At 33.1% G+C, this 15,828-nt stretch overlaps 1 protein-coding gene across 2 annotated transcripts; it reads right to left on the bottom strand.

Moving 5' to 3' along the window:
• Positions 1–533: 533 nt before the first annotated feature.
• LOC143048449 (uncharacterized) lies at positions 534–11,770 on the bottom strand. Of its 2 annotated transcripts, none has more exons than XM_076222136.1 (5): positions 11,645–11,770; positions 10,540–10,650; positions 7,481–7,914; positions 6,595–6,763; positions 534–5,165 (listed from the first exon to the last, which is right to left on the bottom strand). In XM_076222136.1, exons 2-5 carry the CDS (start codon positions 10,631–10,633, stop codon positions 3,412–3,414), a joined length of 2,451 nt encoding a protein of 816 aa, XP_076078251.1. In that variant the 5' UTR covers positions 10,634–10,650; positions 11,645–11,770; the 3' UTR covers positions 534–3,411. The 2 variants fall into 2 exon arrangements, with proteins under 2 accessions (XP_076078251.1, XP_076078252.1); XM_076222137.1 differs by lacking the exon at positions 11,645–11,770 and adding an exon at positions 11,379–11,501.
• Positions 11,771–15,828: the final 4,058 nt, after the last annotated feature.

Genomic DNA, 15,828 nt, shown 5'->3' with positions numbered 1-15,828 from the left:
AAAATATAATTGATGTCAGCATATAATATTCAAACGTATATATAAAAGTTTGAAAAAATATTAAGATTCACCCACTCCGTGTGGACGAACTTGTCCCAAGTTAGCAGTTGTCCTATGTCACATCAATTTATTTCATTTTCTAATAACTCGTTGGCAGATCTATGATTATATCTGTTATGTTTAATCCCGTTCTGGTAGTTTTCATCAACGGTATAGATTTTATCCTATGGTGATTTTTAATACGAACATTTGCATACAAGTTTGATTTTACCTAGTCAATTTAAATATACAATAAACAATATACCTTCATGTACTTTTTTACGAGATACATGTTTCGAATATTTAATTTGTTTTTCGTTTATTTGAATAGTTTCATCTTTTGGATAGACATACCTTACTTTTTTGTTTCAAAATATAAACACAAGTGGATTTTTGTAAAAAAACAACATATCTAAAATCTTCTTTATATAAATATGTTGTAAATTTGTATAACTGTTCTTTAGAAATAATTAATTTTCATCATGAACATATATAAACATTTTTGCTGTACTTTTATCTGATTTAAAAAAAATCGGTGACTTTTTCATTAAAAATTGGTACAAATTATCTTCATACGAAATCAAACATAGAGTCATTTTAAAAACGAGGGGTGCATGAACTTGTTTATAAGTTAAATCAGTCTGAATAATAAAAATCAGTCGAAAATGCACCTTTTTCCGATATGTCACCGTATGATGTCGCGATAAAAAATATTTTACGTCAACAACGTCATTACCTCCCCTGGAAGGTATGCCCTAAAATGTTGGTCAATAAGATACATTAACATTTATAGAAAACATCTCATAAACGTAAGTAGTTTGCTTATTTATCGTACTTTCACCATGTTTGATAAGGTGGTAGGTTTTCTGTATGGAAACATATTGTTTGTCCACTATTCTTGAATGATGCCCAGCAGAATATTTTTTTTGTAGTTACTTTTTGACCAGTTAGAGCTCCACATTCATTACACAGGTGGTAAAGTTCGGGATTTGAAAGCTGTATATCAAATGTAACCGTTTGATCATAAACTGTAAGCTTCTTATATGGATCGAAGTAACCATATTCTTTCCCGGACTGAATTTTCACTATAAATCGTGTTGAACAGCTTTTATCCGGAGGAGTTCCCTTTCCTAAGCCTACTAGTTTTGGATTGAATGATCTTTGATTGGCCCCATATGGTTTTTCATATTCTGTAGGACATCCAAGATTATTTGGTTCTGTATCACTCATTTGAACTTCAACAACATATGAGGCATTTAAAAGCTTACACATGTGTTTATGTTGTATCCAGTGGTTAGTCTGGCACTCTTTAGAACAATATTTTGCCTTCTTGCATCTTGAACAAAATTTCATATGCTGAGATATTTTTCGACAAAAACAATAAGCTTCTATCATACAAAATATATCTTGTGGATGTTGTATTCCTCTTTCGTTGTTATTCAGAAAATTGGTACTAAAAATAAAAGGTTCTCTTGACTCTCCACTTATTTCACCATCTCCTACAGCGATGTGTTTCATTTGTTTCTCTATTGTTTTTCTGCGTCGACTTGTTTTTAAAGAATTTTCTATAGAACTAACTGTATAAATGCCTGGACCAATATGATCTCTAATGGTGTTTCCATTAATTAAAACTGCTGCAGTGTAGTTGGTTCCAATTCTAATCCCACCACATTTGTTTTCAGATATATCGTTATCTAGAATATAACTGTAAGACCTCGATTTGACCATCAATCCCCACAGCCAATTGGATATTATTTTATTTCCTTTGACTTCAAAGTAACCGCCATCGAATGAAATGCCTGATAAACCATTTTGTCTGATAATATTATCATTCAGCACAGCTCTAGAAGCACCTCCTTCGTTCATTTCCATTGATTCATCTTGTTTAAAATTGCCACCACTCCAGACTCCTTCTGCTCCATTTCCCTGAATTATATTGCCACTTATATATCCATATCCATTTGGTCCAATAGCAAAACCATGAGTATGATTATTTGATATTGTATTATTTATTGCTCTGATTGCACCGCCGTCTTTTGCTTCAATTCCCATTTGCCTCATATTACGTATTGTGCAGTTCCTGATGTCTGTTAATGTCCCATTTCCGCATGACAAAATACCACCACCGCCACATCTGTCTAAAACACACGATTCTACATATGCAGTTCCTCCGTCTGATACACAAATCCCTGCAAAACCAGTTTCCCCTACACTTTTATTACCAAAGGGGTGCGAAAGGCTTAACTGATAGTTTATTTTGCATAATGATTGATTTATGCAACCTTTATCACCTTTGCATTTAGGAAAATATTCACAACCTTTTTGTCCGTTTGAAAACTTGCACTTATAAAATGTTGCCACGCAATTCTTGCTTACTGTTATCTGACATCCTCCTTTGAGAAATTCAATATTTTCAAAATGTGCATGAATAGTTTTTTCAGGTTCAATATCTACTGCTAAGACGTCCTTGGGTAGTCGACAAATATTAAAACTTCCTCCTGTATTAATTTCAACACCTTCTTCAACGCCAATGACTAAAATGCTTTTGGTTGTTGTAAGTATATCCCTTATTTCATAACGTCCTTGTCTCAACATCAGGGTTGTAAATGGTCTATCTGTTAAGGACATAATTTCGTGACATAAACTTTCTGGTCTTTCAATCATTTTGTAATTTAGTATAGGATAACACATTTTCATCTTGTGTTCAAGAAGACAAAGCTTATTTTTCTGTGAAGCAATGCAAGCAGAGGCCAAGCCAACAGATTCCATATTCGAAGAACGTGATCCAATCTCTATCAACCCGGAAACTGAATATGCTTTCCAGCAGTATCCTTTCCAATTATCAGGTGCAATCTCAATGCATCTACTGGCGTCGACCAACGCATGTTCATAGTCTTGCAGTCTTATGTATGCTAAGCTTCTGTTTGAGAAAAACCTCATGTCCATCTTATCTGTAGGACAAGACAGTATCCCCTCAGTATAACACTGGATAGCATCATGGTATCTCTGTTCTTTAAAAGCTTCATTTCCCATCTCCCTTAATGTTTCAGAATTGTACGGGACTACAGCTGATGTTTCAAATATCTCTTCGCTATCTGTATGTAAAACTGATGCCAAACATTCTAGAATCTTCTCTCTGTCTTTCTGTAGTAAAGGAATTTTTATGCTCGTTAGTTCATGGAAGTATTTAGTGTCAACTTTTAATGTTGGAATTATTGTAACCATTTGTTCTTGATCAGCCAGTGCTAACGCTTGTCGCTGATGTATACTATGGTAAAGAGCTGTAGTTTGCAGTATCTTTAACATTTGGTCGTTAAAGCAAATACTCTGCCTGGATTCATCGCCTTTCACAAAATGTAATAAATGGCCTTTTTAAGTATTGGTATTTGCTGCTAACCTACTCCATGTAATTAGAGAACCGCGTTTTATACCGTTATAATCATCCAGTAGTATATTATTTGGAGTCACGCATGATGTTAATGCTTTGTTTACCATACGCAAAGCATGTTGAAGAATACATTGGCGTCGATCCTGACTCATGTTATCTCTTATAACTTCTTGAACAAGTCTATGTACAGATAGACACATATCTTTCATAATCTGGAATAATGAAAATCTAGTTAAGATTTCCATTATCTGCCTACATCCAACATCATCATCAAGTGCATCGGTGAGATCGTCGTCCTCGACGACTGGATTTCCAACATTAAAAAGACCTTTAGGGATATCATCAGCAAACAAAAAAGAAGCTATCTCCATAACTGTAATAGCTGCTGTTCCTAACCCTTCTTTATCCGACTGCCTGGAAATGTATTCAATATTCATTTGCCAAGTTGTTGCAACTGCAAGTCTCTCCTTGCTAATTTTCATCGTTGATTGAGCTGCTTTCAGCAGTTTTATCCTTTTTTTCTCAAATCGTTTTACATAGTCTTCAACTGAACATTTTATACTTTTTATATGAGCAGCAGCTTGTTCTAAGGCTAAGGGCAATCCACCAAGCTCCTCAACAAGTATTACAATTGCATTGTCTTCTTTGTTTTCACTTCTATCAGTTCTTCGTTTTACAAATTCTAATCCTTCTGCTGTCTCAAATATGACGAGATAAATACAATTTTCAAGTTTAACACACATTGATTCCTCGATCTTTTTTGGTTCTCGTCTTGTTGTAATGAGGATGTGTCCATGAGCATTCCTTTTCCATGACCCAAATAATATTTCTATTGTATAATCAGAAAGATCTTCCTCGTCTGCATTGTCAATGACCAAGAGCCATCTTTCACGCAAATGTGAAAACCATTTCAAAGTTCTCTTAAGAGTTTCTCTGAAGTCTTTTCCTGTTTCATTCACATCAATAGCTAGTGTTGTAATAGAATCCTCCAAAGAACTTTCAGATTCAGCTGACATCCAAAATACACCACCTTGGTAAAACTCATGAGATCTCCAAGCAAATTCCGTTGCAAGTGTTGTCTTGCCACATCCACCTAAACCAGATATAACTATTGTATGGTGTTCGCTTCCTTTATCTACAAAGCTGCTTTTAATTTGACTCATTTCATTTTCTCGGGCAACAAAATATTCTGACCGATTTGGTGGGTAAAAAAAGATTTTACCTACAGGTTTATATCGAGACATATAGATTTTGAAATCTCCTATATCCTCTTTCATTTCAATGATATCGTTTTTAATATATGATACATCTTCACTTGTCGATTTAACTTCACCTGCCAGTGTTTCTACTCTGTTTATAGTTGATTTACTTTCAGTTTTTAGATTGTCTACATCTCGATCATTTTTTTTTATATTGGTAATCGCTCCGTCAATGTCTTGCCTATGTTCTGTCTGAACGTTCTCGATAGATAATGTCCTTTCATATATGATATTAACATCTTTATTCATTTCTGTTATGGATTGTTGCTGTTTGTTGTGGCTAATTTCAATGGTATCAATACGCTTACAAACGGACATCATTTCACCATTTATCTTTGACATAGCCTCATCTATCTTGATGAAAGTTGAGTCCTCACCTGATTTCATTTTCAACGCGTATTCTGCTAGAACCTGTGTTTGTTGTCTTAATTCATTTACCACGATTTGGTCAACTGCATAGCCTTGCAAAAACAAAAATCCTGAAATGAAACAAGCATATATATACTTAAACCATTTTCAAAAGACATTAAGACTAAAACTAACACCTCTGTCCTGCAGTCATTTATGAACAAATGCATTCTTTCGCGCTTCAATCTTTTGTTTTTGTATATTAAGATATAAGAATACTTCAAGACAACTCCAATATATGGTATCAATAAGATACGTAAATGCCATATATTACAGCAGGTAGAAAGAACAACACAACTTCATTATTAAGTAAGTAGTCATTTATATTACTTTTGACTCGTCCATGTTTAGACCAAAGAACAAAATATGAACCCGGTCTTGTTTTGTCGTATCTTTAATTTTTTTAATATCTTTAAGATCACGTATATATATTATATGCAAGTACTCGATACGGAAAGGGTTTCTCATTGAAATATCCTCCTTCATATACAAAACAAAAATGATCTTAGAAATGAAAGATAAAAATACAAGATAGAGCTACCTTTTTCTCTTGTTTTCTGCTTTGTTTGTGTAAATGATTCTTATAAGTATTGTAGAATAAGACATCTCTATATTTGGATATTGATGCCTAATTGTTATTATTTTTCAAGACATTCATACAAATTAAGTATTTGTTAGTATGCAATATAGGTTAAAGTTCATATTTAAAGTACGATGGCATTTTTGTTCAACGCTTCACAACAAATTTGAAGGTCTTCTTTAACTGAAGAGATAGTAATACGAATACGAATACGAAACATCCAAATAATCCAAAAGTTATAAAATTCAATGCATACTGAGACCTTTTAAGCTAGATATCCAATATAGATAAGACAGATCATATTCTCCTAGATGTATTTAATGTGTATACGTATCAAAAATGAGAAAAAAGGAATAAAAGATTATTTTCTAACACCTCTTGCTTCAGCAGGAAAATGGTTGATGTTAGGAGTTAATAGATGTCACATTGATAGGGCTAACAAAAATGCAGAAAATATGCACGAAGCTCTTTAGCTCATTCAATATTGAAATTCATTGATCCGTTCTTAATTCATGTAAAGAATAAGGTAACACATGTACCGCAGGACAACTTGCTCTGTAGTATTTACAGCATCAACTTCGATTTAAGGGTTTCTCAATCTGAATTTCTAGATACCCTAAAGAAATCGTATATGCAAGGTATCAAATAAAGGTATAAGTAAAGGGTTGAATTCATTTTTGAAGTACGATGACATTTCTTACCGGAATAAACTTTTGATTCAAGATATATCTAACAGTAACTGTATCAAATTGATTTGATTACCATAGTCGAGTTTTATGAAGTTCGGTGTTTGTCTTATTGGCGCATAACTTACTGTTTTATAAGAAAATATATCTGTGCTCTTCGTTCGTCTTGAAATTAATAGCTTTGGATAATAAGACTTGTAGCAAACATGTAAAATTGATGTAACACATACTAACCATTCTGTTCCCATTTAGTTAACTCTGCTAACACTTTTGTCTCGTCGGGTTTTCTCAAACTGAGACATTTGATGAGTTGATGCATCAATTGAAAAGACGTCTGATACCTTAGAGTATCCCATTCGTCAAAGTTGCAATGTGCCCAAGGATTACGCACATTTAAACGTATCTGAAAGTATATAGTTATGTAGTTTAAAAAAAAAGATTAATAAAAAAAATTAGAAAATGTAATGCTTTAAATACATATATGTCGAACCAAACAACAATATACCTTTCTATTATATTGTTTTATAATGCACTCTCACAGAATACCTAACAAGAAGTATTCCAAACCCACTAAGAAGGTCATATTAGTTAGGCTTCATTTACAAACGATATTTGAAGGAAGATGAGCGATTTTCGTTTCGATAAAAATAAATGAGTGCTAATTAAACAACAGATATAGTATTTGGGTATATGGTCAACAATTTCCCCGGTATACTTTATCGGTAACAATGAATTTAAAATAAGGTGTGCGTGCAACGTTTGAAAATATAACATATCCACATGCCTTGTTTTGTCAGCTTTCGATATTTTTTAAGCAAATACAAGTTCGCTATTTCATGCCTAAATTCAAAGTCAAAAGTGGAAGGTAATTCTATCCTTAAACATTATATTTCAATTTGAAGTTTCAATCGTTGTCATATAGTCATACTCGTGTTATTCTGAATTGTTTTGAAACAAGTTGTAATACTGCTTAATTTTTATTTCACGTCTTGCCATTAAAATCTTGCCTAAAAGACTTGAATGCTTCCTAGTTAACATCTTAAACATTTGAAACATTAAATCATTTCGATGTATACTAAAAATTATTTGATTCTTAATATAGATTTGTGTTATAACATACCTTATTTGCAACATTCTTCACGGGCTGTGGAAATATATCGATACTGCCAATTAAACTAAGAAGAGCAGACAGATCACACGTGTCATCAAAAGCTGTATAGTGAGCCATGTATGTCTTCATGAACAGCTTTGAAAACTCTACGTGATTTCCCACTTTGTAGTCATAACTAGCTACGTCTGATTTCTTATGAACTCGTGCTATGGTACGATTCTTGTTGATAGCTTCATAGTTAAGTCGTGTTCTGAACTTGGGATACTTTTTTAGCTGATTAGGATATATTTGCATTTGAATGCCGTGAGCAATTTTCATGGAATTGTAGACGCTTAGTACAAGGGGCTCTGCATAATTCCTTAAGGTAGTGGATAGAATACTTTGCATGCAAATCCCAACAAGCAGCCATCTTTTCTGATTTTCTTCCAGGTCAACTTTTATAACTGCAATAAGTAAAAATTTCACTTAACATTGAACAATAGACTTTCATAAAGTAGATATAATCCCAGGATTTGATTAAGATATTGACATTGTCATGTCAGAATAATCAGAGATCATACGCTTAATCAATGTTGCACTATGAAAATAATAAATCTAATAATCTTAACATCGCTAATTGTCAAAACCGCATTTGACCTATTGTTGTTAATTTCATTGTCAGACGGTTTCTTTTGCAATCCTACCACATTTTCTGTTTGATATCACAATAAACATATCAGAAACTGAACACTATCACTCAAATGATGCCAACAACTGCAACAACCACCAAAATCTAGCCGGAAAACATATATGAAACGTCTTTTGTGTTTATACCAGCTGACAAAGACATCATTGGCAATATTGCTTGTCATGGATTCTATGTAGAGCCTGAGTATAATGTCAAAAACTCTTAGTTTGTATAGCTGACTATGCGGTATAAGCTTTGCTCTTTGTTGAAGTCCGTACGGTGACATATAGTTGTTAACTTCTGTGTCATTTTGGTCTCTTGTGGACAGATGTCTCATTTATAATCATACCACATCTTCCTTTTTATGTCTTAGTAACTGGATACTCACACAGTATCATGAGATCATAACAGCACTAAAGCTGGCTGTAATCAAATAATGTTTAAGCTTGCTAATAATATTTTTCAATATGTTTAGCGTCTAAGACAGAAGATATGTAAACATTCTTGTTATAATTACTTCTCAATAACTTATATTAGCCTATGTATATATTACAAATTACATTTCCTACCACAACAACTATTATTTAGTCGATGAACGTGAAAGTTGTAATAATTTGAACACATTTATAAAAGTAAAATAACAAAAATTCCGAGCTGTTTATGAAGCTAGCTTAACCTCTTTTTTGTATGATATTCGTCTTAGACTCCTTTATTATAAAGTTTCTATTGACGAAGATGTGTGAACAAAATAAACAGACACAGCAGGTAAAAATGTCAAAAATAGGGATAGTCTTAGATGCATGATTTTTTTATTAGTTATTAGTGGCTTTGAACTAGGTGTCAGATAACTGCGAGTACTCTCAAATCTGTTCATTGTGTCTTTTTGTGTCGGGATGTATAAGTACCCGGCCACGTCCACTTGTATTTTTGTCCATCTGATGAGTTAAGCCTTTTTCAACAGATTTTTATAGTTTGTTCTTATGTTGTACTGTTATACCACTGTCCCAGGTTAAGGGGAAGGTTGGGATCCTGTAATTTAGTGGTTGTCGTTTGTTTATGTGTTACATATTTGTTTTTCGTTCATTTTTTTTTACATAAAAAGGCCGTTAGTTTTCTTGTTTGAATTGTTTTACATTGTATTATTGGGGCCTTTTATAGCTGACTATGCGGTATGGGCTTTGCTCATTGTTGAAGGCCGTACGGTGACCTATAGTTGTTAATGTTTGTGTCATTTTGGTCTTTTGTGGATAGTTGTCTCATTGGCAATCATACCACATCTTCTTTTTTATATATACAGCAGTCAACAATGTTTTGTAATTTTACTACAAAAACAAACAAACATGTCAACAAAGACAAACAAAAAGGCAAACAGACAACGCACATTATCAAACACGAAAGACAAGACAGGAAATCTGTCCCAAAGCACAATAACACAATGGTATAATTCTCCTTTATGTTGGTAATATTCAACACTACAGTTTGGACCCAATTTCCAAGGTTTCCTGAATATGGAAATGTAATAATTTGATACAAGTACAGTCTAAGGTTGATTTTTTGGTAGGAGGGGTTAAACCTAAAGTCGATGTCATATGAACTTGAACTGTGAAAATTGATACTGTGAATGTAAGTACTATCTCTAGTTCCTCTGCAGGTTGTCTGTTGGTCTCCAAGGGTATCACCAGCCAAGTTGTCAACAATTATGTAATGGCATGAAATTATTAATATGGTGTTATTGAAATTATTGGTTATGAAGTTTGAGAAATTATCTTAAATCAAGGAAAATGATTCCTTCATGCAATCTCTGATTCCTAGTTCCGCTTTTGCTATACCTTTTGTTTTTTGTTAACTCTTTATTTTTTAATAAAATTGAGAATGGAATTTTAACAATGTTTAAAAATGCAGTAAAATTTGTTGCATTAATATTATTTATCATATGTTCCGTAAAGATTAAAAACAAACATTTTGAAGTTATTAATAGTTCGAATGGATAAGATATTTCCTTAAAAGTTATATCAAAACCATTATGATGTTCTTTTAACCTTATTTAATATTTGATACGCATTGTCACAGATATGGTTCACTTGTCGGATTATGAAAATCACGAATGTGACCCTACCACACAATTTGTTTTTGTCTTGAGCAACGGCTGACACTACTAAACAGGAACTGATTACCCTTACGGAGCACACAAATGTAACCCCAGTTTAAATTGTGTTGATCAATTCTTTTAATTTCTTGTATACAGTCTTTTGAATAGGTGTCTATCATTTTGTTCTTTTTTCTTTCGATCATGGTTTTGTCTATCTTTGCGAGTTGCCTTTCTTTATCTTATCCCACCTAATTTTTTTTGTCATACCAATTTGTCACAGTCGCACAATCATCATATGTATAATATATTTACCTGGTTTCTGTACACTAGCTGTACATATTTCTATTATCTGCGTCTTCAGCTCCTCTTCTATGTCGTCATCGTGGGTATAATTTATAGTTGCCATGCTAATTTTTTATCTGGCTATCATACAACAATTAGAGAAACACATTATGCATTTGGTTTGAAAAAACAGTAACACATGCTTACAAGCGCAGAATTTTTGAGCGCATAATTTAAAAGAAATTCAGCAAAATTCATGATGAAAAAACATGCAAAACCAAAAGGTATCGCAAAGGTAATTGATGCAACAGTTGTACCTTGATCACAATAGAATATTATATTAAGGTTATAGTATTAACTCAACAACCATTTGAAAAGCATGTACAACTATTGATGACAAAATAGAATGATATAATTTCTTTAAAAATACAATGTGTACACTATATTCAGACTGAACTAGCATTCTGTTATGATAAATTGTTAAAGACCGTACGGTATAATTGTTAATTTGAGTGTAATTTGGTAGTTGTGAGTAGCTGTATTTTTGGCAATCATACCATATATCGTTCTTAATGATTTGTGATTAAAATATTTTCTGTTTTACAAATGTATATGTTTTTAATTCATTGAGTAATTTAATGTTCTTATTTCACAAATTATTAGAAGATGCAATGTGTAGCATTCTACATTTTAATGATTTTATAAAAGTTATTTAATGCTATTCAAATACTCTTTGCTTTAAATTGTTTATGTTCTTATTATCGATATTATTCATCTTACTTTTACCTAAATCACTATTTCAATGTAACGCATTACTTACCTTTTTAAACGCATAGATATACACATTTAAACATATCAATATGTCCTACCTCTCAGTTGAGAATCTGACTTAATTATCGATCGAAACAAATAGATTGAACACACTGCAGAAATTTAATTGGTTTTTGGCTAGTTTTTTGCAACCTCAGATTGTACGATGCTAACATGTCTAGAAATACAGGATAAACAGTATTTTTGATTATACGTCTGTGTCTTTCCCGTTCAATGAAGCGATCATTTACAATATTTTTAATTAGATCATGTGTTGTTGGTGACAAATACTTTATGTATAAACAAATAATAAAAAGATACTTACTAAAATCAAAAAGATGGAGTTCCTGCATATTTGATTTTGTGTATAGATGCCCTTAACTGATGTATCTTGTTCTGTTCGTATTACCAATTCTCCGAAACTGTGCAGTATGTGGCTAGTCTGACGTAGACAGTTATTCACGTAGTGTACACCTGTATCAGCCAGGTAAGTTCAATCGTAAAATATATGTATTTTTGTAAGCATACTTTATACTATGTTTAACAATAATTTGATGAAAGCTAGTCAGTATTAGCACATTCATTAATACCAATCAACATGTGTTTTCCTCATCATTAGTACTCCAAACAGAGCCATTTATCGTTCGATACGGTGTATCTAAACATAACTACAGTTGTGTGTGTTGATATCATCTGGTTTAAAAGATTTTTCCGCATCATGTATTTTTGCATGACATTTAATATTGAATAGTTAAACAGTGGATGTTTATTTAAATGCAGTTTAATTGAATAAAACAGATCCACGATTGAATCAATATGTCATCATTGTAATGCTTATCAGCAAATATTTTATTAATTTTAAGGTAGAGTATAATGAGTTTTTTGTTGATTTGGAATATTCTATGATTGACATTATAACAGTTTATCAGAAGATATATTGCACATTATGGTCAGATTTCTTTTATATACTCCAACCGTCTTTATATTGCACTTCCTTGAATACCATATATCATGGTACGCCCTGAACAATTTTAACCATTCCAACTACACTTAAAGTCCATCTGTGGAATTACACCGAGGTGACAAAAGCATTGGTTCAATTCTCACTAAAGATAAAACAGGCATTTGCCACTCGAAAGGAGTAGAACCCGTAATACCCCTTTTTGGCCTAAAATATAGCAGTCTTAAAAAACATTTGAATTGTAAACTTTCAGCTATTCATTTGAAAGTATACTACTTCTGTTACATACATATAGGCTGTTTTTGACAATACAATGCACAGGTATCGGGTATTAGTATCATGAAGTCATGCAAATTACTGAAATCGTCACAATTTTAGCATTTGAGCTTATTTTTAAACAGTTTCCGTCTCAAATGGAAGTGGTATCATTTGTATAGTGTCTTTGCATCGGAACTAAACACATTTATTAAAAAACCAGTTGTTGGCATGACACGGGTTATGTTCTTCTCATATATGTTATGATGGTATGATACTAAACCCATAACGGTAAGGATTGTGCCTGATGTTCATATGATGAAATCATAATCTTTCAGTCAGTTTAATTGAAGTCTGGAGCTGGCATGTCAGTTAACTGCTAGTAGTCTGTTGTTATTTATGTATGATTGTCATTTTGTTTATTTTCTTTGGTTCCCTCTTCTGACATCAGACTCGGACTTCTCTTGAACTGAATTTTAATGTGCGTATTGTTATGCGTTTACTTTTCTACATTGGCTAGAGGTATAGGGGGAGGGTTGAGATCTCACAAACATGTTTAACCCCGCCGCATTTTTGCGCCTGTCCAAAGTCAGGAGCCTCCGGCCTTTGTTAGTCTTGTATTATTTTAATTTTAGTTTCTTGTGTACAATTTGGAAATTGGTATGGCGTTCATTATCACTGAACTAGTATATATTTGTTTAGGGGCCAGTTGAAGGACGCCTCCAGGTGCGGGAATTTCTCGCTACATTGAAGACCTGTTGGTGACCTTCTGCTGTTGTTTTTTTTCTATGGTCGGGTTGTTGTCTCTTTGGCACATTCCCCATTTCCATTCTCAATTTTATTAATATTTAAAAGTGTGTTGTATTTGATAATAATACATAAAACATATAAAGGTTGAGACTAAGCTTGAATCCGGGCGTATTTCATAACTAAAAAAAGGAAAACAACACGTATAATAGTTTATTGCGTCCGAAGCGCTTTTCTGGATTTACCTTCATCAGGAAGGCTCAAAGCCAAACATATAAAATCTGAAGATGGATAATTACCGAAAATCTTTGAAAAGCGATTTGTCAAAAATATCTTAAATGAATAGCCAAATTCATCTTAAGCCAACTTCGCCTGAGGGAGTTGAAACCCTTAGTTCAAATCTTGCACATCAACAAATTGAATTGACTGAAAAAGTGTCAAAATCTCTCACCAGATGAAGCTAAACTTTTAGGCCAAAATTGTTCTTTAATTTACTCCTTTACAGATCTAATATTTATTGGGCAAATACAATGTAATATATTTTTATATTACCAATACTGATTTTCGATATATAATCTTCTATAAGAGTTTTATCCCCTATGGTTGGATGTTGTGGTATGTTTTTGAGGTTTTAAGCCTTTCTGTTTCACTAGAAGTCTAATGTGTCATTTAGTTATATATCAATACATACAACTAGATAACTTATCAAAGTAGGAAGGTCTCGTGTAACATTGAAAAGGCTGAAACGACGATATTAGGCGTGAAGTTCGAGTAATTTTTTATTTTTTTTTTATTTTATGCTTCATGTTTCAACATTATAAACTATTTTTTTTGTTTTCTATGCACGACAAAATTTTCGGAATACAATTTCCTCTCCTGAATGACACTGATTGTAAGCATTATTCGCTTGTTTGACTTGTTTCTACTTGACACAAATAATGTACATACTGCGGGACCAAACGCCTCTAAGGTGTCGGACTATTCGATATTCTTGAGAGGAAGGGATGAGGACTCTTCTGGATATAATATTCATTAACATCTGTTTAGTGGTTATTTCAATGAAATGCCCATTTGTTTCCTGCATTTAATGTTGTGTTACAGAACATTCATTTTCAATGCCCCCTTTTCAAATTCTAATGGTAATCCACTAATATGACAAATGTCTATTTTTGACGAGGTTAACATTGTGGTAACTGTCTTACCCTGTATATTCCTTGATTAAATTGTAAAGTTCTTTGTCCACAATCTTTCTCGATCCTCTCGTGGCTGGCTTGCCAACAAATACTGCATACTAAAACAAAAACTTGCCATTCCACTGGATCTTTGTACATTATATTTTGCAATGTTACTTGAAAAACCCAGATTATTTAATACCTTCTTTGTTTTCAATGTGGCATGCAGCATGTTTCTGAGGCAGAACAGCTATTCGACAAACGCGTGAATGGTCATCGAAGCGACTACACATACAAGTCCAACCTACAGAGCACATGAGGCACCGTTTTTTTTTGAGTGCTTAGTGTTTCTCAGTCTTTCGTTTTATATTATGTGTTTTGTGTACAATTGTTCGTCTCTTTGTCTTTTTCTTTTTTAGCCATGATGTTGTCAGTTTATTTTCGACTAGTTTGAATGTCCTTCTGGTATCTTTCGCCAATATTTTACGTCTACATGTATATCTGTATCTGCATCTGTATGTTTTTGCATTGACTTATAGCCTTGCTTGGACATCTAGATCTTATGAAGCTCAAGTGTGGATTTTTCTAAATTTATCACAGCATTTTGTTTTATTTCCAGGACCTTGAAAAAATGAAGTAAATTTGACAGAAAATGGCCCATTATAACAAAGAAGTAGACAACACAACATTTCCTGGAAATGAAGAGACTCCAGATCTTCGGGGATTTATGGGTAATCCTGTATATTCGTCACTTTTGGATTTTTTCAAAAGTGGAAGAGAAGAACAGGCTAAACAAGCAAGCGATTCCACAAGAATCTTTAAGGATAACAAAAGGTTTGACCCGAGGGTATTCTCACAGTATCCAAATTCTCATACGGCCAATAATCATAGCCGAGCAGTGTGTCACTTAATAATGGCCTCAGAGAAAATAAAAGACTTCAACAACGACAGTGTTGAAAATTTGAAAGACTGCGAAATTCTTCGATCAGCTTTCGAGAATATTGTTTATGGTCATATTTGCGAAAACAGTATGTTTGGGCCTTACCATCCGCCAGAAAATACGTCTATTTTAATTGACAAATACCTCATGTTAAAACCTGATGATATATTTGCTGCGTACACTAAACAGCTCATTTTATGGAGAACCTTATCACAAGCACAAAAGGGAAAAAATCTTTTATCAGATTTCGAATTCGCAAAATTATCTATCAAATCCGCTGAAGAATTAGCTTATAAACTCAGTTTGGACGTAGATTCTCTGCCTGGTAAACGAATAATTCTGATTGACATATATTATTGTCTGGGTGCAAAATACGTCTCTACAAATCAGCCCGAACGAGCACTTGATTCGTTTCAGAAATGTTTTGATCTGGA

The sequence above is a fragment of the Mytilus galloprovincialis genome, chromosome 10, assembly GCF_965363235.1.
Source record: "Mytilus galloprovincialis chromosome 10, xbMytGall1.hap1.1, whole genome shotgun sequence".
Lineage (NCBI taxonomy): Eukaryota > Metazoa > Mollusca > Bivalvia > Mytilida > Mytilidae > Mytilus > Mytilus galloprovincialis.
This window is presented reverse-complemented; position numbering and strand designations above follow the sequence as displayed.

What these genes read in the sequence shown, in the direction of transcription:
- LOC143048449 (XM_076222136.1), bottom strand. Translation starts at nt 10,633, where the DNA reads ATGGCAACTATAAATTATACCCACGATGACGACATAGAAGAGGAGCTG. An exon ending in TGAAGAATGTTGCAAATAAG is followed by an intron (nt 6,764 to 7,480) that starts GTATGTTATAAC and finishes ATATACTTTCAG; the next exon opens with ATACGTTTAAATGTGCGTAA. An exon ending in AACTAAATGGGAACAGAATG is followed by an intron (nt 5,166 to 6,594) that starts GTTAGTATGTGT and finishes GTTTCATTTCAG; the next exon opens with GATTTTTGTTTTTGCAAGGC.